This window comes from Nicotiana tomentosiformis, chromosome 12 (genome assembly GCF_000390325.3).
Source record: "Nicotiana tomentosiformis chromosome 12, ASM39032v3, whole genome shotgun sequence".
NCBI classification, from domain to species: domain Eukaryota; kingdom Viridiplantae; phylum Streptophyta; class Magnoliopsida; order Solanales; family Solanaceae; genus Nicotiana; species Nicotiana tomentosiformis.
The window spans coordinates 126,633,341-126,657,707 of record NC_090823.1 but is presented as its reverse complement, the minus strand read 5'-3'; the positions used below and the strand labels follow the sequence as shown (position 1 = coordinate 126,657,707).

Sequence of the window (24,367 nt, the reverse complement as noted above, 5' to 3'; positions counted from 1 at the left end):
ATATTTTTGTGCAGATCCAGGTACTTCCTATCAGACCACGCATTAGTGAACTAGCCGTACGCGGAGACTTCAAGGTATATCTGCCAGCGTCCGCAGACCTCAGAGTCTCCTTCTATCCTTATTATGTTGTTTTCCTTATTCTCATTAGATTATGATGTATATAGACACTTAGAATAAATTCTTAGAATTATGTGACTTATTTCTATCGAGTTTTGGGAGTTGTAACTATTTGAATCGTAGTTTGTTTTATTTTATATGTTGAGATTTGAGTTTCAGTTTTGCATTTCGCATAATTGATAGGCTTACCTGGTCCTAGAGACTAGGTGCCATCACGACATCCTACGGAGAAAAATTGGGATCGTGATATTTTTATATCAAAAGCGGTGTGAACTCCCACAGCTCACACAAGAAATAATACGTAAACACACTCAAAACATGCATTTGTCATCCTTTATCAAGTGCTATAATCATTTCAACTCTTGAGGGCTTAAAGAATAAAGCTCTAGAATTCGTTGATTTTGTTAATTCTTTTGTGAGCCTTGAAATAGAATCTTGGTTGATGTATAACTTCTTGGCATCTAGTTTAGAGTCCATACGATTTTCCTGGGGACACGAGGCAAGAGAATTTATGATACATCTCTTGGTTGGAAAATCTTAGCCATATTAAAGCTCAAAAAGTTGATTTTCTCTATAGGAATCCCCAATTTGCACACGTTTGACCGCTCGTGAACGAATGTGAAAGTTGTGAAACCATCCATTGCGGTATGTGCAGGGCTCATAGAAAGAGCCATGCCACCGCAATTGAATTGTGTGACTTGCACAATGCTAATTGGTGTTATGAACAAATTACTTTCATCAACATCCCAAGTATCTTGATGCCAACAAGATATGGCATGATTGACATCTTTTTGTGCTTTCTCAAGAAAGCCATTGAGCTTACAATTTACCTTGGCGTTAATAAATTTAACCCCTTGATCGGCGCAGTAAATCGAGGAGTTATCCTCAGTAAATCTATTAGCAACTAGGTAAATATGGGCTAAAGTTCTAAATAAAGATTGCTCGAGCTGATCTTCAGCTGTACTATTATTGTTGGTGTTGTTGTTGCAAGGAGGATAGAAAAGAATAAGAGGTAAATGTGCCTCATCAGCTATTTGATCAAAGAATAATAGTTTGTAATTTTCAAGGTAATTTGGAGTTGCTGAAGATGGTTTTATCAACTTTGTTGTCAAGATTTTAACTTCCATGGTTTCCTTTTGGAAAATCATGGTATATAAATATGGTGATAATGGAAAAAGGGAAAACAAATTAAAGAACTGAAGAAGTTAGAGGTACTTGAATAATATGTCATCAACATCTCGCGCCTTCCCCTTTATAGGGAAAGTTATGGGTTCTGCCAACCCTAGCAGAGCCACGAATTTACGGAAGGGGATTTAAAAATAATTCATGTTATATTTGTGATTTGAACTCGTGATTTGAAGCAATTGTTAACACCCTTACCTAATTAATTAAAAAATTTCTTATGTCAAGAAAATTTAACTGTTTATATATAGAGTTTAAATTATATAAATCATTGGTATAAGGAATTTTACTGTTGTTTGTTATAGCATGTAACTTGTCTTAATTATTTATTACAAATCCCCCTTTTTTTAAAAAAAACAAAAAGAGGCTCATTTGCAGAAATCCTTTGAGAAACCTGATTGTGTAAAAAGGAAAAGTTTATACAGTCAACCCTCTCTATAACAATCATGTTTGTTTCGATATGTTTTAGTTTTTATAGTGAATGACTATTATACACCTATAATAACATTTGACGTTTAAATATTTTTGGCTATTATAGATAAAATTTATCCAAAAATTAATTATTTTCCTTTTTTATTGTTATATACAAAAGATAAGAAAATTATTCAAATTTAAAATATCAAAAGATATGCATATTTCACTAGTTAAATATTTGAAGAAAGCTAATACATTATTAATAAATTCATAACTAAATGTATAAAGATTTAAACTCAAAGGCAGACATTTTAGAGCTACAAAAAAAAAATTCTTTCAAGATTGATGGGCGAACTTTGTAATTGTAGCTTGTTTTGTAGATTTATTCTCTTACTAGTGATATAACACTTGAATTGGCGAAGATTCGTGTCCAAATTTTCAGCAAAAAGGTATCCAATAACTTTTCTTTGAAGACAATCTAAGAGATTAACAGTTAAATTTTGTATCTAAATATATTTTGGAATTTGTCCCATGGAAAAGATAATATGTGCAAATCTTCAAACCTTTTATCTTATGCAATATAGAAACTTTGTTTAATGGAAATGGTTGTGTGCATATTTTTAAAACTATTATTTGTAATCTTAATGATTCTATATGGCTATTATAGAGGTGTAATTTTACAAAAAATATTCTGCTATAAATATGATCGTTGTTATTATAGAGCGGTAATATATAACTTAAAAAATCGGTTCTGAGGAAAACTTGGCTTATATAGTGAATGACTGTTATATAAAGATGTTGTTATAGAGAAGTCAGTACTCATGTTTACTCTCTTTGCACAATATTTCAATTTTTCACTGAAGTAAATTCAATTGAATGCCCTTGCCTTACTTTAGCTCCCCCACCTACCAACGTGTTTAATATTATATTGATAGGGTGACCTATAAACATTTTTATCACAACAAAAAGTAGCAGTTCCATGTTTGGTAAGGAAAGTAGTTCAAAATAAGCCTTTTAACTAAGTAAAAATTGCAAATGATATAAATAAACTTCTGCAATAGTGCATTAGCAGTTCCATGTTTGGTAATGTTATGGAAATTTCCCATCTTTTGAAGATTTTTCAGAATTTTCCGAATATAAATAGGACCTGAAACTTCTGAAATAAAAATTGTCTTCAACTTTTCTACAGTTCTCTCTCTTTTTCTTAATTCCATAATATTTTTACCACATCAAAAATGGGTAGCCTTTGTGTTAATTTGAGTGACCAAATTCAAGTTGAAATCATTTCCAAGAAGCTTATAAAACCATCCTCTCCAACTCCTAATCACCTTCAAAATTTTAAGTTATCTTTCTTTGACCAAATAGCTGAGAAAACACATATGACTCTTGTTCTTTTTTATCCACACAACCCCATCAACTCTTCCTACACCCTTAATTATATGGTACAACAACTCGAAGAATCACTTTCTAGGATTTTGACTCACGTTTATCCAGCTGCTGGTAGATTTTCTGAAAGTAAACGTTCAATCAATTGTCAAGATCAAGGTATAACATTCATAAAAGCCAACGTCAATTGTCAAATGGATGATTTTCTCCAACAAACACGTACTAATTTCGACCTTCCATTGCATTTTTGGCCACAAAGAATTAAGAACGTGGACGCGACTAATTTGTTTACCATACCACTTATGGTTGTGCAAATTACAATTTTTCAATGTGGTGGATTCGCGTTATCTATGAGCACTGCACACCCTGCTATCGATGGATGGACGAGTTTTATGTTCATTTACAAGTGGTCAAAAGTGTGTAAATTGGGAATTCCAGCTGAAAACATCAATTTCATGAGCTTTTATTTGGTTAATATTTTTGGACCAACAGATATATCCAAGATGTTTAAGCCATCTGCTATTTTCCCAGGAAAACGTCTAGACACTAAATTGGTGGCCAAAAAGTTTGTTATAGATGAAGTCTCTTTATTAAAACTCAGAGACAAATTAACAAATTGTAACAATTCAGGTGTTTTAAGCTTTAAACCTTCACGAGTTGAGATGATCACAGCAATTTTATGGAAGGCTCTGCTTCGCGCTTCACAGGCAATATCAGGGAAATGGAAGCCATCATTAATGTCATTTCCATTGAATTTACGCGGTAAGCTTAAATATCCTGAAGCATATAGCCCTTTTGGGAATTTCATAATTGAAATTCCAATAACATTTGAACCAAAAGTGACTGATATAGCGTTGCAAGACTTTATAATATTGATTAGAGAGAAAGTGCAGAAAATTATTAATTATTGTGACGTAGCTTCAGCTGACGATGTTGTTGACATGGTGGCTAATTTATATAACGAAAGTTATCGAGGACAAGAATGGGGAGCTAACGATGATTTTGAGGAATTTACGTGCTCGAGTTTGTGCAGATTTCATATGCAAGAAGCTGATTTTGGATGGGGGAATCCAAGTTTAATGCATTTTGGATCAAGACATAATCAAGTGTTTTGGTTGTATTCTACACAATGTGGCACTAGTATTGCTGTGCAAATGGATTTGAAGGAAAATTACATGGACTTCATTGAACGTGACCAAGATTTCCTTGCTTTTACCAAGATTTAGGTTCTTGTTAAAGCTTCTATAGGTGATTTGTTGATCCAGGAGGACGTGAATTTGGTTCTTAATAAAAAAAATATTATTTTCGTCAATTATTTTGTGGGTTACGATTGAGGGTTAGTAGGCAGTGGAGCGATTTATCTTTCCGTGGGAAAACTTGGTTAGAGTTTAGAGCACCTTATTTGCTCAACCTTGTGCTTGTCAGTATCATTATTATTATCCTATTACTGTTTTATTCTTCAAATTTATTATTGTTGTTTCTTTTATTTGGGTATCTTTACTACTTTTTCTACTTTTTCTTTTCTTTTTTACAGTATTTTCACCACAACTTTTTACTCGTATTTGTTTTCTTTTTTAAACTGCTTTTGAAAATGCTTTTCTTGAGGGATGGTCTATTGAAAACAATTATGTTGTGAAATCTTTTTATTATTGTTCGGCCAAAGAGGTATTGAGATGAAAAAAGAAGTTTATAAAATTAAAATAAGTTGTTAGGAGGTTACGAGTATTCCAATTCTTATTCCAAAATTCAAATCCTATATCACGTACAAAGATTAAGATCTCCTGACCAGCTTACAAAGAGACCATATCAGTAGTATACAACTTTGGACCTAAAACCCCTTAGTCTACTAAGAACAAGCTATTGTACTTTTGTCCTTTGCACACAAAATAAATAGATGGTACAAAAGGTTTCAATCAAAAAAGCCCCAATTTTATTTTTATTTTTTGTTTTTAGGATTTGATATTCAAAATTCAATGCCCCAAACACTTATAAGAACCTAAAACTTAAAGAAAGCCTTGATATCGCTGTCACATTTAAATAAGTGCATGTTATTTTCCTTCAAATCCACCTGCACACAATTCCCATTGCCACATTCTGCATCATACAACCAACAATACTGATTATGCCTTGAACCAAAATGCATTAAACATGGTTTTCTCCAACCAAAATCAGCTTCTTGTATAGAAAACCTACACAAACTTGAACTTGTGACCATGTCAACTTCATTATTTCCTCCCCATTCTTGTGCTACGAAACTGTCACGACCCAAATCTCCCTCCGTAGGATGTCGTGATGGCACCTAGTATTAGGGACACGGTAAGTCTAACATTTACTGAAATAATAACAATATTAATTAACGACTGACAAATGCGAAGTAGAAATCTCTATACAATACTTACAATCCCAAAACCGGTAGTACAAGTCATAAGCTCTACTGAGTTACTAGAAAGCCTACAAATACAGTTGTTTTGAAGTAGACATAAAACAGTGCAAGTACAATATTAGAAGGTGACTCTGAAGCCTGCTAACGCACCAACAGGTTTACCTTCAGTCTCCACAGCAAGATCCGTACAGCTAGCTAACGGTCAACTAACTCCAAATTTACCTGGCTCTGCACAAAAATATATAGAAGTGTAGTATCAGTACACCACAGTCGATACCTAGTAAGTATCAAGACTAACCTTGGTGGAGTAGTGACGAGGTACAGACACTCACTAGTCTAATAACTTATGTAATATAGTATACAAAAATAATAAAAAATAATAGCAGTGATAGCAATAATAATCAACTACTGATGTAAACAGCAAGATAGCAAGAACACTATAAATATTGCCCAAACGAACAATGAACACAATCACAATCAATTAATCAAATCCTTCAAAATATACACCTTTCATCTACTAGATTTTCGAATAAAACTCTTTGGAAGAAAATCCTTTCAATTAAATATCTTATATCATATTCAAAAATACGGGTCTCAGCCTCCCTTTCATATTCTCAACCGCACGGATAACTCCCGTGCCAAATATATCTCTATCACAACCGCACGGACAACTCCCATGCCAAATATATCAATACATAAAATGTGCACGATCAATTTATTTTTAATAACGTAAGCTTACAATTTTTAAACCAAGTAAGAATTTAACAAATAAGTGAGTTTATTTTAGAGATATGGAGGTGTTATTTTTTTTCTTTTTTTTCCAGTTATTCTTTTTTTTTTCACTCTCCTTAATTTGGTATTTTCGGCTAGTACCTTTTTTTGTTTATACAAAAGTGCACCTTGTCGGCCTTTTTATGGTTCCACCCAAAAGCTACCCAATCTGTTTCTTTACTCTTGTAGCTACTTAAGTGCTTTCGGAGGTCAAGGTTTAACAAGATTTTATTAACAACAAAGGGGATTCGGCTTGTAATGTGGTTGCCAAAGAACAGGTCTACAGGCTCAAAAGGGGTGACTATGGATAGTATTAGCATTGGTAGACAAATAAGCTATATGGTGTAACGACCCGGCCGGTCGTTTCGAGTATTACAACTGTGTCTCCCCATTTACTGCTCAAATTATGCTTTACGGTTGTTATTTAACTTGCCGGGGGTAATTGGTTCGGGTCCGGTAAGGTTTTGGAATGATTTGGAACACTTAGTTCCAAGGTTTAGTACTTAAGTTGAAAAGGTTCACCGGATGTTGACTGATGTGTAATGACCCCGGAAAAGTTTTGCTAAGGAAATTTAGGTTTCGTGGTGCCGAATTAGGCTTACGTGTTTGAGAATTTTATGCGGCTCGGATCATTTGGGTTGAACAATGCGCGAGGGAGTTAAAGGAAAATGTTTGGTAGAAAGATGCATTTTTGCGGTCCACTTTGTGGCTGCAGAATCACTCTGTGGGCCACATAGTGGGCAGAAGCTCGACATGTGTAAGTGCAAATTTGCGATCGATTATGCGACCGCAGAACTATTTTGCGGTACATTATGTGACCGCAGAACAGGTCTGTGGGACGCATAGTGACCGCACACCCGGGCAAAAAATACCCAGTTCTGTAGAGCCATTTGGCGGACCACATGAGCATTATACGGTCGCATATGCGACCGCAGAGTGTGTTTCAGAGCTTCATTTCTCTTGTTTTATAAACCTAACCCCGTTCTTATAAAACACTATTAGGGGTCATTTTGAAGGGTTTCATTTGATATTTTTGAGAGAGTTGAGAGCATCTTAGAGAGAGAAAGTGAAGACCTAGTCATTTGTCCATCAATTCTTGTTTAAGGTTTGAAAATTTCACAACGATCTTGCTAGAGCTTCAAAGAAGTAAGAATTTCTAACCATAGTCTTCAATTTCCAGTTTGGGTAAAGATGGGTGATTGAGAGTACGATTCTTGGGTGTGAGAGTTTTATATATACATGCACGTACCAATAAGGTTTGTGGAAAGATTTTTCGGTTCAAATAAGTAAAGATAGGGTTGAAAATGGTAGAAATCTTCAAAGACTTTAATTGAAGATTTAAAGGTCGAGTTGATGTCGGAATTTGGTGAAACTTGTATGGTTGGACTCGTGGTTCGATGAGCGTTCATAGTTTGTAATTTTTGTCGGGTTCCGAGACGTATAATTTTTGAGTGCAATTTCGTATTTTGTTGGAAAATTAGTATTTTCATATGGAATTTATTCCTATAATTTGTTTTGACTGAATTGAATCATTTGTGGCTAGATTCGAGGTGTTTGGAGGCCGATTTGCGAGGCAAATGCATTGCAGAATAAAGAATTAGATGGTTTGAGGTGACGCACATGCTAGGTGACAGGCGTGTGGGCGTGCACCGTAGGTATTGTGACTTAGTCAATTTCATGGAATTGTGTAGTTGAATAATCTATTGATATCCGTATATTTTTTCACGTATTAGAAAATTGAACTATAAATCATGATCAAACCATCTGTTGACACTGTTGGGACGCACAAAGGTCGTGTACATGTTGAATCATCTGTTAAATTACTGTTTTGTACTCAGCCATGGTTTTGCTTGCATATTACATCCCTGTCTCTATTATTCATTATTGATGCATCATATCATTGATGTTTGGGCTGCTTATCATGATTTTCGAGAGCCCGAGAGACTGGAGAGGTTGATGACTGAGTGAGGCCGAGGGCCTAATTATGAGGATATTTATGGGATCGGGTTGAACGCCACATCATGTTTTATTAATTTATGCCATGATTGGCTTAATATAGCGCTTGGGCTGAAGGAGACCCTCCGGAGTCTGTACACACCCCCAGTGAGCGCAGGTACCTACTGAGTACGAGTGGAGAGTGTTGAGTGATTGAGAGGAAAGAGTGACTGTGAGAAAAGAGTGATTGTGAGGTTGGAGTGAATGGGAGGACTGAGTGACTGTTTCTCTGAGAGAATGCATTGATTTTATTATTGCTGCATTCCAGCTGTCATATATCACTGTTTTAGAAATTTCTGAAAGACATTATTTTTGTTTTAGTCAAAATTGATATAAAATTACTGTGGAGTTTTAAATGTTGAACTTGAAAGCATGCCTACCTTTTTATGTTGGAAAGTACTGTATTTGGACTTATCGGTGAAACTCGTCATTATATTTAGTTCTTATTTAGTATTGTTACTTACTGAGTTAGTTGTACTCATACTACACCCTGTACTTCGTGTGCAGATCCAGGTGATCCCGAACATAGTGGGTGTTGATTCCTTCGCACAGTTGATTTTCTGGAGATTCCAAGGTAGCTGCCGTGTTTTGCAGACCTTGTCTCTCCTTCCCTATCGTTTGTTTACTGTATTTGGTCTCATACTATTATAGACCGTATTTTTCAGACTAGTGATGTATAGATGCTCATGTACTCAGTGACACCGGGTTTTGGGAGTGTATTTATTTCCAGTATTTGTGGGATTTTCTCTTAAACTTAATTATTATGTTTTCAGTATTTAAAAGAAATTATGGGTTATTGGTGTTGTCAGCTTGCCTAGTATTGACATAGATGCCATCACAACAGGCGTGATTTTTGGTTCGTGACAAATGATCAATCAATGAAAGCCTATATCACTTCCCAAACTTACAAGACTTAATCATTTCGTTTTGAGAAAAGTTCTAGGCTAGCAAGGATGTCATAGAAATACACCAATCTCACCTCATACAATGCACACGACTCACTAAGGACGGCTCGGACCTGACTCTCAAGTTAAAGCAACTAGTACAGTCATCATAAAATTGAAGTACATGAGAATTAATCACAAGAGTCAAAAGATGAGCCTCGGTGTCAAAAGCAAGCCACACATATTTTCAAGGCATGTAATTACAAAGATCATAAAGAAAGTACTTAGTTCAAATGCCCCACCTCTAAGCCCCAATATAAAATATGTCAAAAAGCATAGATACTCAAGTTCTCCCTCAAGAAAACTGTCTAGAAAGTTCATCGTCAGGAAAAGCCCAAAACGTTTTGAAAATTCGACCTACAAGAAAACAATTGCTACCCAGTTCAAAAGTCATCCCTTGGAAAAGAAACGTGGCCATAAGAAAAAACAAAAGGGATTATTTCTACCTACTTTTTTATTTTTTTATTTTTTTTCAACACACATAAAACAACACAACTAAAATAGCATAGGAATACCCAAACAGTCACTTCACCCCACACTTAAAATTGTGCATTGTCCCCAATGCACACCCATAAATATAAGAGAGTAAAAGAAACTCCCTGGTAGGCTACCCAGACTTCTCCCAGACTTGATTCTTTATGCGGTACCCCACACTTAGTTCTAACCATCTCACTTGCTTATGCTTTCTTCCAATGGCCTTGTTTCCCATTCTCCTAGAGAAATAAATTAAAAAAAACAACACTACAAGAATAATACAATAATAAAAAATAAAAATAAAAATAAAAGAAAGCAGTAAAGTTGGGTTCCCTCCCAGAAAGTGCTTGATTTAATGTTGCGGCACGACGCGGATCACTTTTTGCCTCCACCTCGAGCTTATGGATTGAACCCCAAGTTTTCCTTCAAGCTTATGATTATGCTCTTAGGGAGGTACTGTCACGACCCAAAAATCACACCTGTCGTGATGGCGCTTATCTCAATACTAGGCAAGCCGACAACTTCAATAACCCACAATTTCATTTTAAATACTAAAAATATAATAATTAAGTTTAAGAGAAAATATCACAAATAGTGGATATAAATATACTCCCAAATCCCGATGACACTGAGTACATGAGCATCTAAATAGTAACAAAGTCTAACAGATAAAAACATTGTTTGAAAATATAGAACAGTACAAAAATTGAAAGGAAGAGAGTCCAGGTCTGCAGATGTGAAGCAGCTACCTCAGAATCTCCGGAATATCAGCTGTGTGAAGAAATCAACACTCACTGTGTCCGGAAACACTTAGATCTGCACACGAAATGCATGGTGTAGTATGAGTACAACCAATTCAGCAAGTAACAAAACTAAATAAAGAACTGAAAGTAGTGACGAGCTTCACAGCTAAATCCAATTACAGTAATTTCCAACAGAAGAGGGAAGGCATGCTTTCAAGTTCAACATTTAAAACTCAAACAATAACTTCATATCAAATTCTATTGGAACAGAAGATAATGTCTTTCAGAAATTTCCAAAACAGTGATATATGACAGCTGAAGTGCAGCAATAATGAAATCAATGCATCCTCTCAAAGCAACTGTCACTCAGTCCTCCCATTCACTCCAACTTCACAATCACTCTATCCTCACACTCACTCATTCTTCTCAATTACTCAGCACTCAGCACTCAACACTCAGCACTCAACACTCGCACTCAGTAGGTACCTGCACTCACTGGGGGTGTGTACAGATTCCGGAGGGGCTCCTTCAACCCAAGCGCTATAACAAGCCAATCATGGCATATAACAATGAAACATGTTACGACGTGCAGCTCGATCCCATAAATATCCACACAATGAGGCCCTCGGACTCACTCAGTCATCAATCTCTCTAGTCTCTCGGGCTCTCAGAAATTATGATAAGCAGCCCAAACAACAATGATATGATGCATCATTAATGAACAATAGAGATTGGGATATAATATGCAAGTAAAATCATGACTAAGTTAAAAACAACAATTAGCAGATAATTCAACATGTACACGACCTCTGTGGGTCCCTAAGTGTCAACGCATGGTTAAATATGATTTATAGTTTGATTTCTCTAATACATGGGAAATGTACGGATAACAACATAGTATTCAACTACATAGTTCCATGGAATTTTATCAAGTCACAATTCCTATGGTGCACGCCCACACGCACATCATCTAGCATGTGCGTCACCTCAAAACCAATCACATAACACATAATCCAGGGTTTCATACCTTCAGAACTAAATTTAGAATTGTTACTTATCTCAAACCGTGTAGTTCTTTATTCTGCAATGCCTTTGTCTCGCGAATCAGCCTCCAAACGCCTCGAATCTAGTCACAATAATTCGATTTAGCCAATACAAATTATAGGAATTAATTCCATATGAAAATTTTATTTTTCCAACAAAATCCGAATTGCACTCAAAAATCGCTCGTGGGGCCCACGTCTCGGAACTCGACAAAAGTTATAAAATATGAACTCCCATTCAACCACGAGTCCAACCGTATAAACTTCAAATTCCGACATCAACTCGACCCTCTAATCTTCAAATTAAACTAAGAGGGTTTTTCTAAATTTTCCAACTTAATTCACCAATTAAATGTTAAAAACAACCATGGTTTCGGGTAATTTGACTAATATTGAGTTAAGAACACATACCTCATTGTTTCCCTTGAAAGTCTCCCGAAAATCGCCTCTTCCCGAGCTCCAATTCGTCAAAAATGGTAAATGGGTTTTTAAGAACTTAAACTCTCTGCCCAGTCATTTCTTCTATGCGATCGCGGACCAAGTCCCGCTATCATGAAACACAAAATAAACTCCACCCAAAACTCCTCTACGCGATCGCACAAAGCCACCCGCGAACGCGGAGCACAGGCTTCCCAAGCGTACGCGATCGCGTATAGACAATGCGTTCACATAGAACAACGTCCACGAACCCAACAACCTCACCTCCTCTTCCCAGCTATGCGATCGCGGTCATCCCCACGCGATCGCATAGAACAAAAACTCAGCAGCCCCCAATTAACCCTACGCGGTCGTGGATATCCCCACGCGATCGCATAGCATAAAACATCTACTGCCCAGCTAAACCTACGCTATCGCGGACCTTCTCATGCGATCGCGTAGAAGAAAACCAGACCTGTGCACCAAAACAATTCTAGCAAATCACCAAGTCCAAAATTGATCTGTTAACCATTCGAAACTTACCTGAGGCCCCCGGGACCTCAACCAAAAACACCAACAAGTCTTAAAACATCATACGAACTTAGTCGAAACCTCAAATTGCATCAAACAGTGCTAAAACCACGAATCATACCCCAATTCAAGCCTATTGAAACTAAGGGATTCTAACATCTACATTCGATGCCGAAACCTATCAAATCAAGTCCGATTGACCTCAAATTTTGCACACAAGTCACAAATGACATAAAAGACCTATTCCAATTTCCAAAATCAGATTCTGACCCCGATACCAAAAAGTCAACTCCCTGGTCAAACTTCCAAACTTTAATTTCTATTTCAGCCATTTCAAGCCTAATTTAGCTACGGACTTCCAAATAATTTTTCGGACACGATCCTAAGTCCAAAATCACCATACGGAGCTATTGGAATCATAAAAACTCTATTCTGGGGTCGTTTACACATAAATCTACATCCCATCAACTATTTCAGCTTAAGTTTTAAACCTTGGAAATATATGATCCAATTCATTCCAGAACCTCACCGGACCCGAATTAATCACCCCGGCAAGTCATATAATAATTTTAAAGCATACATTAAGCATTAAATGAGGGAACAGGCCTGCAATACTCAAAATAATCGTCCGGGTCATTACAGGTACAAATTCTTGCGAGCTAAAAATTAAATAAAGTCTCATGCACTTTTTGGCTCTCGAACGAGGAGTGTCACCTTTCCTAGACGACCTTGAAATTTTCAAAATATAAGGCTTATCTACCTCTTGCCTATACTCCTTTTTATGCTCGCAAGGATCCATTCCCATTTCACCATCTGAACATAATGTAGAGAAGTTTTTGGAATGCGGTCCAACGCGCTCAAATACATGAACTTCAAGATTTTTGACCTCCTCAACTCAAATCACACTAGAATCAACTAAATTTGTCTCTTCAATGTCCTTGGCTGACTCTAGTATTACTTCTTCAACATTGGCATCCTCAAATTCTAGTTGGATAGATTGTTAGTGTTCTACTCTGAACTCCTCTATTAGCACCTCAATTTCGGTATCTAATTCATGCTCTTCTTGGCTACTATCCATAATATTGGCTTGTTGAGCATTAAATACTTTAACAAGTTGACTCACTTGTGCCTCCAAGTTGCGAATAGTAGAATCTTGAATTTGTATGTGCAGTTGTTTCTAATTATTTTGTTCCACAAGGCACCTTAGCGTATCCTTGATCTCTTTTAGGTCATCATCCCTGGGTTCTTTGTTCCTATTAACTTCACAAGAAAAAGAAAGACCATCAAAGTAACGGGTTGGGGGAAGATAAGAAATATAAGCACAACCATAACAGTGACCATCTTGACCACCACACATTCCACACATAAGATTGAGTTGGTGCACATAACTCACTCTCGGGAATATTTTGATAATTTTGCCATGGGTGGTTTCTTCCATAATAAGCATTAGGAAGATCAATAGTAGAATTACCAACATCGAAACTCTCATAATTCTAAGATGCCATGTTTCTCAAATAAACAAGTAAAACTAAAAATGAAAAAAATCAAATAATAAAAAAACAAAATAAAAGTTCAAACTTTAAATCTAGAAATATGTACACCTGCATCTACACCGTTAGTTCCCCGGCAACGGCGCCAAAATTTGATCACGCCCAACTCTAGTCCTAAAAATGATAAGCGATCGCTGCAAATATAATCCGGTCTAAATGTTCGGAGTCGAATTCCACAGAGAACTAAGGCTTAGCTACAACTGTTCTCTATCACTAAGATGACAAGATCGAACAATTTCTAAGTTATAAATATAAAGATTCTTATGTCTAACTAACTAACAAATTAAAGTAACGAATTAACAACTAAAGATACTAAGTGTTAGATTAAAGATTATGGAGGTCTAGAGTTATGCTTTCCCCAATTGTCGGAATCCTTTCCCCTAAGTCTTCTATAATTTCGCCTAAGTATTCTCTACCGATCTTGAGTACTTTGGGTGTTGTAGCTCTCTCTCTAGCAACTACTACAATTTACTAGATGTATTCTCTCGAACTAAGCTAGTTGGCACTAATTCACCGCTCTCTACGATCGCACCAAGGTTTTGTTATCTCTAATCCCGCCTTTAAACCCTCTGTATTGATCTCTCACATACGTTAGGAGTGATGTTATTCAAAAACTACCTACATGCGTACTCTCTCTCGAGCAGTACTCACTAAATAGGCACAATCAATTGATAGACATTCAATCAACATCAACAAACACGTAGTTGAACAAGTAGAGAAATTCACCGGCTCAATTATATAAAAACATAACAAGAATTCATCATCCAACATGTTCTATCAAAACCCTAGATAAAAAATTAGCTATTCATAATAGTATGAAAAACTACAATACTAGAATTCATAACCAATAATGGAAATAGAGGAAGAAAGAGGGAAAAATATGATGTTGAATCCTTCTCCTTACTCCAAGTGTGTTCTTGCCAAAAATAGTGGCTCACCCTTAAAAGCATGTTTCAGGATGTATTTATAGCGACTAGGGTTTGTATGGGAAGAATTTTCCTTCTCTTAATTCAGATTGGAAAAGCTGATTTTTCTGCTCCGGTCCCGGTCTGTCGAAGTGAACCTCACTTCGCTGTCCGAGAATTTTCTGGTATCTTCTGCTCTGGTCCCGGTCTAGCAAAGTGAACCTCACTTGGTTTTCCAGGACTTTTCTCTTCATCTCTTTTTTCACCAATTTTTCTCCTATTTGATCCTTTTCCACCTAAGTTTGTTCCTATACATAAGAAACATGTAATGAGTATATTTTCTGTAATGACCCGGCCAGTCGTTTTGAGAGCTGTGGCATCGTTCCGCCATTTACTGCTCATTTTGTACTTTATAGCTGTTATGTGACTTGTCGGGGTAGTCGGTTCAAGTCCGGAGAGATTTTGGAATGAATTGAGACACTTAGAGCCCGTTTAGACATAAGAAATATTTCCCTTTCACTTTTTTCCGAAATCAGCATTTTGTTCATAAAATTTTCAATTTTCACTTAGTTTTGTTCATAAAATTTTCAATTTTCAATTTTCCAAAAAGCTGTTTTTAAAAATTTTCACTTAGATTACTCACAAAACTCCAAAAACAACCCAAATTTTCAAATACCATTTTCACTTTTTGTTGGAATTATACAATTCTTATGTCCAAACTCCCACTTAGTCTCAAGGTTGAAAGCATAAGTTGAAAAGGTTGATTGTATGTTGACTTATGTGTAAACGACCTCGGAATAGAATTTTGATGATTCCAATAGTTTCGTATGGTAATTTTGGACTAAGGAGCATGTTTAGAAAATTATTTGGAAGTATGTAGTTAAATTAGGCTTGAAATGGCTAAAATAGAAATTTAAGTTTGAAAGTTTGACCGAGGAGTTGACTTTTTGATATCGGGGTCGGAATCCGATTCTGAAACTTTGAATAGGACCATTATGTCATTTATTTGTGTGCAAAATTTGGGGTCAATCAGACTTGATTTGATTGGTTTCGGCATCGAATGTAGAAGTTGGAATTTCTTAGTTTTATTAGGCTTGAATTGAGGTATGATTTGTGATTTTAGGGTTGTTTGATGTGATTTGAGGCTTTGACTAAGTTCGTATGATGTTTTAGGACTTGTTGGTGTATTTGGTTGAAGTACCAGGGGCCTCGGGTGAGTTTCAGAGGGTTAACAGATCAATATTTGGTGGCATTTTCAAGGAAAACATCGGGGTAAGTCTTCTTAACTCAATTTTGGAGCTTGGGGAGAGGCGCTTTTCGGGAGATTTTCAAGGAAAATATAGGGATAAATGTTCTTAACTCAATTTTGGTTAAAGCACCCGAACCTATGGTAGTTTTTAACATTTAATTGGTGAATTAAATTGGAAAATTTTGGAAACCCTCTTGGTTAAATCTGAAGATTTAAGGGTCAAGTTGATGTCCAAATCTAGTAAATTTGTATGTTTGAACTCGTGGACAAATGGGCGTTCATATTTTGTAACTTTTGTCGGGTTCCGAGACGTGGGCCCCACGGGCATTTTTGAGTTAATTTTCAGATTTTGTTGGAAAATTTATATTTTCATATGGAATCAATTTCAATTATTTGTATTGATTAAATAGAATTAATTATGACGAGAAACGAGGATTTCACAAGCCAATGCATGAGGCAAAGGCATAGCAGAGTAAAGAATTATAAAAGTCGAGGTAAGTGACTTGTCTAACCTTGTGTGGGGGAAATTCCCCTTAGGATTGGTATTGATATGATAATTGTGACGTGTTGAAAGTCTTGTACACGAGGTAACGAGTGTCTACACGGGATAAATGTAGAAAAACTCTGGTTTTAAATTTTGTAGATCTCTGTTACACATTAATTAAATTATTTTATCCGGTTATATTCATCATCATTGATCTATTTTTCTATTTTAAATTTTTCTAACATTTTCCTGCTAATTGTTTTACCTGTTTAGTTAAAACTTTGTTTCTTTTATTATGTGCTCATCATTTGAAAGTTGAATTTCATAATTGAATTATTATTAATATGAAGAATTTGACATTAAAAATTATGTATTGAGGCAAGGTGTTAAATTTGTGAAATATTATTTTTGTTGAGTTATTCACTTCCGAATATTTTGTGAGCTTTTTTGTATTCATTGTGATTGAGTCGTGAGCTCATTATTCTGGAAATAATGTTGTTTTTGATTTATTTTGCCAAGTTGAAATATTTGGGCACTTGAGGTGCAAATTATGATATATTGTGAAATAGATACACATGCGGTGGTATAAGGTCTGGGTGTTGAAACGCATGCGGTGAGATAAGGGTGGCTTGATACACGTGGCTAGTAGGTGTCACGACCCAATTCTCCCTCCGTAAGATGTCGTGACGACACCTAGTCTCTACGACTAGGTAATCCTAACAAAGATGCGGAAATAACAAAAATGGAAACAAAACTTAACAACTAACTGTAACAGATAACTAAATAACTGATAACAATGTTGCTCGACATTTACAATAACCAACACTCTAATAATACACAGTATTCCCAAAACCTGAAACATCATAAGTCACAAGCTATAGGAGGAAACTAGTATCTCTATACACCAGAGTCTAATAAAAGAAGTAAGGAAGGTAAATGAGATATGAGGGAATAGAGGGGGACTCCGAGGTCTGTGGACGCGGCAGATATACCTTGAAGTCTCTATACAGCAATAAGCACTCTCAGCTAGTAGCAGGGCTGTTAAGAAGTACCTGGATCTGCACACAAAACATATGCAGAAGAGTAGCATGAGTACACCACAACGGTACCCAGTAAGTGCCAAGACTAACCTCGGTAGAGTAGTGACAAGGTCAGGTCCGGGCCCTACTGGGATATAATAATAAGACAGATGCTATAAAAAAAGAAGTAAAATAGAGAAGGCAACATCAAGTATTCACAAAGCAATAACGACACCGCAAAATGATATACCAACAAGGGTGCTCCCGAGATACCGTCTCATAGTCCCAAAAGTAAATATACAGGGAGAACTCCCGAGGTACCGCCTCGTAGTCTCAGAAGTAAATATGCAGGGAGAACTCCCGAGGAACCGCCTCGTAGTCTCAAAAGTAAATGTGTAGGGAGAACTCTCGAGGAACCGTCTCGTAGTCTCAAAAGTAAATGTGCAGGGAGAACTCCCGAGGAACCACCTTGTAGTCTCAAAAGTAAATGTGCAGGGAGAACTCCTGAGGAACCTCCTCGTAGTCTCAAAAGTAAACACACAGCTCAAATCGATAAATACAACAGTTAACAGTAAGATTTCTACAGTCAATACTGATAAAGGACAAGGAAAACAGGAAATCAACTAGGCATGCTTCACAGAGTCCAAAAAAGCAGTTAATCCACGTAGACATGCGATATTAGACTAAGAATGATAACTACACATATTGGAATTTGCTAAATTAAGAATGAAAACAGACTAATACTCATTTCAACGGTATAACTCAAATTAAAGGAAAAACAGGTTACTACTCAGTAAAATAAATCAGGGTTTTCAACAAATAGTCCATGTACGTACTCGCCACCTCACGTACATGGTGCTAACATATCACAATAGTACCAACCATTCACTCACGAGTCCAACCATACCAAATCTATCAAAATCCGACCTCAAATGACCACTCGAAACCAAAAATCAATCTCTTCAAATCCCTAGCCTCCAACTCTCAATTTCCACCTTAAACACACACTAACTAGGTCGGAAAATAAATGAGGAAGCAAGATTATTGATCAAAAATAAGTACAAGGTACTTACCTCAAGAAATCCCTCGAAAATGCTCTCAAGAAATAGCCAAACCCGAGCTTAAAATGAAGAAAATGGCCAAACATCTCGAAGCCTCGCTTGAAAGGGTTCTGCCCAGGTATTCCCGCATCTGCGGACCACCAATCACACATGCGACGCCGCACCTGTGGAAAACTCATCGCAGGTGCGGATTCCACTTATGCCCAGGGTTTTCGCTTCTGCGGACCAGGGATCGCACTTGTGATCTCACTTCTGCGGAGACCCTTCCACTCCTACGATTCCAAACCTCCCAAGTCTCTCCACTTCAGCGTTCAAGCTTCCGCAGAAATGACTCTGCTCCTGCGGCCTTCATATTGCACCTGCGACCCATGCCAAAGTCCTCCAGCCCGCATCTGCGATCCTTCTCTCACACATGCGAGTCTGCACCTGTGGTCACTCCACCGCAGGTGCAAAAACACCAGGAACTAGAAACTTCAGCTATTTGCATAAGTCCTAATTCAATCCGTTAAGCATCCGAAACACACCCGAGGCCTCCGGGACCACAACCAAATATACCAACCAATCCTATAACATTATACGAACTTAGTGGAGACCTTAAATCACATCAAACAACGCTAAAAACACGAATCACCCTCCGATTCAAACTTAATGAACTTTAAACTTCCAATTTCTACAACCGATGCTGAAACCTATCAAACCACGTCCGATTGACCCCAACCTTTGCACACAATTCATATTCAACATTACAGACCTACTGTAACTTCCACAATCAGATTCTGACCCCGATATCAAAATGTCCACTACCGGTCAAAATCTCCAAAAAATCTACTTTCGCCATTACAAGTCTAAATGAGCTACAGATCTCCAAAACACAATCCGGAGACCGACAACGCCTACCATATAGAGCCTCATACAGTGCCATCTGAATGCTCGTCTGATAACTGTTATTGTAGGCAAAATCTGCAAGTGGCAAGAACTGAACCCAAGCACCCCCAAAATCTATTACACAAGCGTGGAACATATCTTCCATTATCTGAATAGTGACCTCGGTTTTTCCGTCCATGTATGGGTGAAATAATGTGCCCAGCTCAACCCGAGTACCCAACTCTTGCTGCACAGCCCACCAGAACCGTGATGTAAATTGCGTACCCCCAGTCAAAGATGATGGATACTGGTACGCCATGAAGCGTGACAATCTCGCAGATATAAATTCGAGCCAACTGCTTGGAAAAATAGGTAGTCATCACAGGAATGAAATGAGTTGAATCCGTGGGAGCCCAACAATGAAATCCATAGTGATCCGCTCTCACTTCCACTCCGGAATCTCTATCTTCTGAAGCGATCCACCTGGCCCTGCTGGCAATTTAGACAGCGAGCCACATACTCCACTATGTCTTTCCTCATCCTCATCCATCAGTAATGCTGCCTCAAGTCCTGATACATCTTTGCGGCACCCGGATGAATGGAGTACCGCGAACTGTCCTGCATCCTCAATGCACCATCATCCCCAATAGTGACCTCCTTAGTATCACCGTGCTGGACCGTGTCCTTAAGGACAAGCAGATGGGGGTCATCATACTGACGCTCCCTGATACAATCATAAAGAGAAGACCGAGAGATCATACAAGCCAATACTCGACTTGGCTCAAAAATATCCAATCTCATAAACTGGATGGCTAAGGCCTGAACATCCAATGCCAATGGCCTCTCTGCTGCTGGTAGATATGCCAAACTCCCTAAACTCTCTACCCGGTGACTCAAAGCATCGACCACGTCATTGGCCTTCCCGGGATGGTACAAAATGGTGATATCATAATCTTTAAGCAGCTCTAACCACCTCCTCTGATGCAAATTAAGATCCTTATGCTTGAACAGATGCTGCAAACTCCGGTGATCGGTGAAGATCTCACAAGGAACACCATATAAATAGTGCCGCCAAATCTTCAAGGCATGAACAATGGCTGCTAACTCAAGGTCGGGGACATGATAGTTCTTTTCATATACTTTCAGCTGTCTGGACGTGTAGGCAATCACCCTAGTGTCCTGCATCAACACCGCGCCGAGACCAATTCGCGACGCATTACAATATACTGTATAAGACCCCGAACCTGAAGGCAATATCAATACTGGGGCTGTAGTCAAAGTTGTCTTGAGCTGCAAAAAGCTCTCCTCACACTCCTCTATCCACCTGAACGGAGCACCCTTTTGGGTCAGCCTGGTCATAGGTGCTGTAATGGATGAGAATCCCTCTACAAAATGGCGGTAATACCCCACCAAATCAAGAAAACTCCGGATTTTCGTAGCTGAGGACAGTCTGGGCCAACTCTACACTGCTTCAATCTTCTTCGGATTCACCTGGATCCCATCACTCGATACTACATGACCCAAGAATGCCACAGTGTCTAGCCAAAACTCACACTTTGAGAATTTTACATATAACTTCTTTTCTCTCAGGGTCTGAAGCACAGTCATCAGGTGGTGCTCATGATCCTCCCGAGTCCGGGAGTACGACAAAATGTCATCAATAAACACAATGAAGAATGAGTCAAGATAGGGCCGGAACACACTGTGCATCAAGTGCATAAATGTTGCTGGGGCATTGGTCAGCCCAAATGACATCACAAGAAACTCGTAGTGCCCATACCGAGTCCTGAAAGCAGTCTTCGGGATATCTGGCTCTCGAATCTTCAACTGATGATAGCCTAAACGTAAGTCAATCTTAGAAAACACTCTGGCACCCTGTAACTGATCGAATAGGTCATCAATACGAGGCAAAGGATACTTGTTCTTCACTGTGACCTTGTTCAGCTGGCGGTAATCAATACACATCCGTATAGAGCCATCTTTCTTCTTCACAAATAAGCCAGGAGCACCCCAAGGTGACACACTGGGCTGAATGAAGCCCTTTTCAAGCAATTCTTCTAACTGTTCCTTCAACTCCTTCAACTCAGGAGGAGCCATACGATATAGAGGAATAGAGTTGGGCTGAGTGCCCGACAACAAATCAATGCCAAAATCAATATCTCTATCGGCAGGAAAGTCCCTCATTACTGGAACTGACTCAACTGTAGGGGTATCAATATTGATATCTCTCACATAAGCTAGATACGCGTCACACCCCTTCTCAACCATTCATGGAGCTTTAAGAAATGAAATAACTCTGCTGGGAGTATACTCTAAGGTACCTCTCAACTCTAATCGTGGTAATCCTGGCATATCCAGCGTTACAGTCCTAGCGTGACAATCAAGAATAGCATAATGGGGCGACAACCAGTCCATGCCCAAAATAATATCAAAGTCTACCATGTTGAGCAATAACAAATCGGCTCTGGTCTAAAAACCACTAAGAGCAATCAAACACGACCGATACACGCGGTCCACAACAAGAGAATCTCCCACAGGAATAGACACATAAATAGGGGAACTCAAAGAATCCCAAAATACGCCCAAATACGGGGCAAAATAAGAGGACACATAGGAATATGTAGAGCCTGGGTCAAATAATACTGATGCGTCTCTATGACAGACCAGGACAATACCTGTAATGACAGAGTCGGAAGAAATTGCCTCTTTACGAGAAGAAAGAGCATAATATCTAGCCTGGCATCCCCTTCTAGGGCGACCTCAACCTCCCCGATCTCCACATCGAGCTGGCTGAGCAGGTGGGGTAGTAGCGGGTACTGGAATCATAGCCTGAGGACCCGGTGGAGCATGATATAGCTGAGAAGTCTGTGGAGGTGCACCCTTTCTAAATTTGGGGAAATCCCTCACCATATAGTGGGTGTTGCCACACTCAAAATAAGCTCTCGGAGGGCGTGACTGGCTCGGGCCAGGTCTGCTGGACTGGCCACTAAAAGCACCCCATGCAGGAGGTGCACTAGATACTGGCAATGCATAATAAGGCTCATGGGGCCTAGAAGGGACCGGAATACCGCTGGCGGCTACAAGTGCGGAATGAACGGGGCGACTTACATAACCCCTACCATGGCGAGCTGCTGGGGCACGAACACAAGAAGAAGAACCAGTCTCTCGAGACCTCTTGGCCTCTCTCTCCTCTCTATCCCGGGCAAGCATGCCCTCCAATTTCTTGGTGATACTTACAACCTGCTGATAAGAAATATCCATCTCTAGCTCCTTGTCCATATTGATTCGGATACTGCGGTAGAGTCCCTCAATAAACCGACGAACCCTCTCTCGAACTGTGGCAACCAAGGATGGTGCATGTCGGGCCAAATCACTGAAGCAGACTGCATATTCTGGCACAGTCATAGTACTCTAGCGCAGCTGCTCAAACTCCGTGCACCATGAGTCCCTGAGGTTCTGAGGGACATACCTTCTCAAAAACATGTCCGAGAATTGGGTCCATGCAAGTGAAGCTGCCTCATCCGGACTACTCAACTCATAAGCACGCCACTACTGATAGGCTGCTCCTCTAAGGTGGAAGGTGGTAAAAGAAACCTCACTCATCTCTGCTATGCCCATAGTATGGAGAATATGATGACACTCCTCCAAAAAACCTTGAGCATCATCTGTAACCAATCTGCTGAAGGTAGGTGGGTAGTACATTTGTACCTCCCAAGTGTGAGTTGCTCCGCCTCAGAAACTATTGCCCTAACCTCGGGCTAAACTGGAGCTACCGGCTTTATCGGTAAAATCTCTAGAACCAGGTCGTCCTGAACCCGCTGCTCTGGAGTATCAGCGACGGGAGTTTGTGCTCCTCCCCCAGCCTGATATGTGGCACGAGCAAGTGGAATCAATCCGGCCTGAGCTAAGGTGCTGAACATGCTCAGAAACTAGGCTAGAGTCTCCTGAAGGCTGGTGCAGCAACAGGTATCTCAGGTGTCTGCCCTCCAGCTGGAGCTACTGGGGGCTCCTCTGTAGCAGCTCGTGCGGGTGCTCTAGCTGCACCGCGTGGACGTCCTCGGCCTCTACCCCGGCCCCTGCCACTCGCGGCTCTAGTAGGGAGTGTGGGTGCCTGGTCATCAGATCCGCTTGTGAGAGAATAGAATATAGAAGTTTAAAAATTTCGAAGTCAACAATTTCGCACGACAAGGAATCAAAGAAGTGTAATCTTTCCTAACAGTTCCTTAGCCTCCCGAAGATAAATACAGATGTCTCTATACCGATCCACGAGACTTTACTAAACTTGCTTGTGACTCACGACACCTATGAACCTATTGCTCTAATACCAACATGTCACGACAGAATTCTCCCTCCGTAAGATGTCGTGATGGCACCTAGTCTCTACGACTAGGTAAGCGTAACAAAGATGCGAAAATAACAAAAATGGAAACAAAACTTAACAACTAACTGTAACAGATAACTAAATAACTGATAACAATGTCGCTCGGCATTTACAATAACCAACACTCCAATAATACACAGTATTCCCAAAACCCGGAACATCATAAGTCACTAGCTACAAGAGAAAACTAGTATCTCTATACACCAGAGTCTAATAAAAGAAGTAAGGAAGGTAAATGACATATGAGGAAATAGAGGGGGACTCCGAGGTCTGCGGACGCGACAGATATACCTTGAAGTCTCCGTACAGCAGCAAGCACTCTCAGCTCGTAGCGGGGCTGATAAGAAGTACCTGGATCTGCACACAAAACATGTGCAGAAGAGTAGCATGAGTACACCACAACCGTACCCTGTAAGTGCCAAGCCTAACCTCGGTGGAGTAGTGACAAGGTCAG

At 38.9% G+C, this 24,367-nt stretch overlaps 2 protein-coding genes and 1 long non-coding RNA gene across 3 annotated transcripts in view; 2 read left to right on the top strand and 1 right to left on the bottom strand.

Annotated features, from left to right (window-relative positions):
- Positions 1-444: 444 nt before the first annotated feature.
- Positions 445-1,349, bottom strand: LOC104117714 ((13S,14R)-1,13-dihydroxy-N-methylcanadine 13-O-acetyltransferase AT1-like). Its single transcript, XM_070191337.1, is given in 2 exon segments — positions 445-605; positions 608-1,349. Coding segments are annotated over 2 exon segments (819 nt in total). The 5' UTR covers positions 1,266-1,349.
- Positions 1,350-2,916: 1,567 nt separating this feature from the next.
- Positions 2,917-4,326, top strand: LOC117274724 (salutaridinol 7-O-acetyltransferase-like). The gene is made up of 2 exons (XM_070192014.1): positions 2,917-3,861; positions 4,133-4,326. The coding sequence occupies exons 1-2, from the start codon at positions 2,949-2,951 to the stop codon at positions 4,177-4,179; spliced, it is 960 nt and encodes a 319-aa protein (XP_070048115.1). The 5' UTR covers positions 2,917-2,948; the 3' UTR covers positions 4,180-4,326.
- A 721-nt stretch (positions 4,327-5,047) lies between these two features.
- Positions 5,048-24,367, top strand: part of LOC138903627 (uncharacterized) — a 123,834-nt gene continuing 104,514 nt past the window's right edge. Inside the window, exon 1 of the long non-coding RNA XR_011412959.1 lies at positions 5,048-5,250. This is a non-coding gene — a long non-coding RNA (uncharacterized lncRNA). The remainder of the gene's footprint in view (positions 5,251-24,367) is intronic.

Coding starts and splice junctions, on each gene's coding strand:
- LOC117274724 (XM_070192014.1), top strand. CDS start 2,949: ATGGGTAGCCTTTGTGTTAATTTGAGTGACCAAATTCAAGTTGAAATC. Junction 3,862..4,132: donor ATTTCCATTGAATTTACGCG/GTAAGCTTAAAT, acceptor GAGTTTGTGCAG/ATTTCATATGCAAGAAGCTG.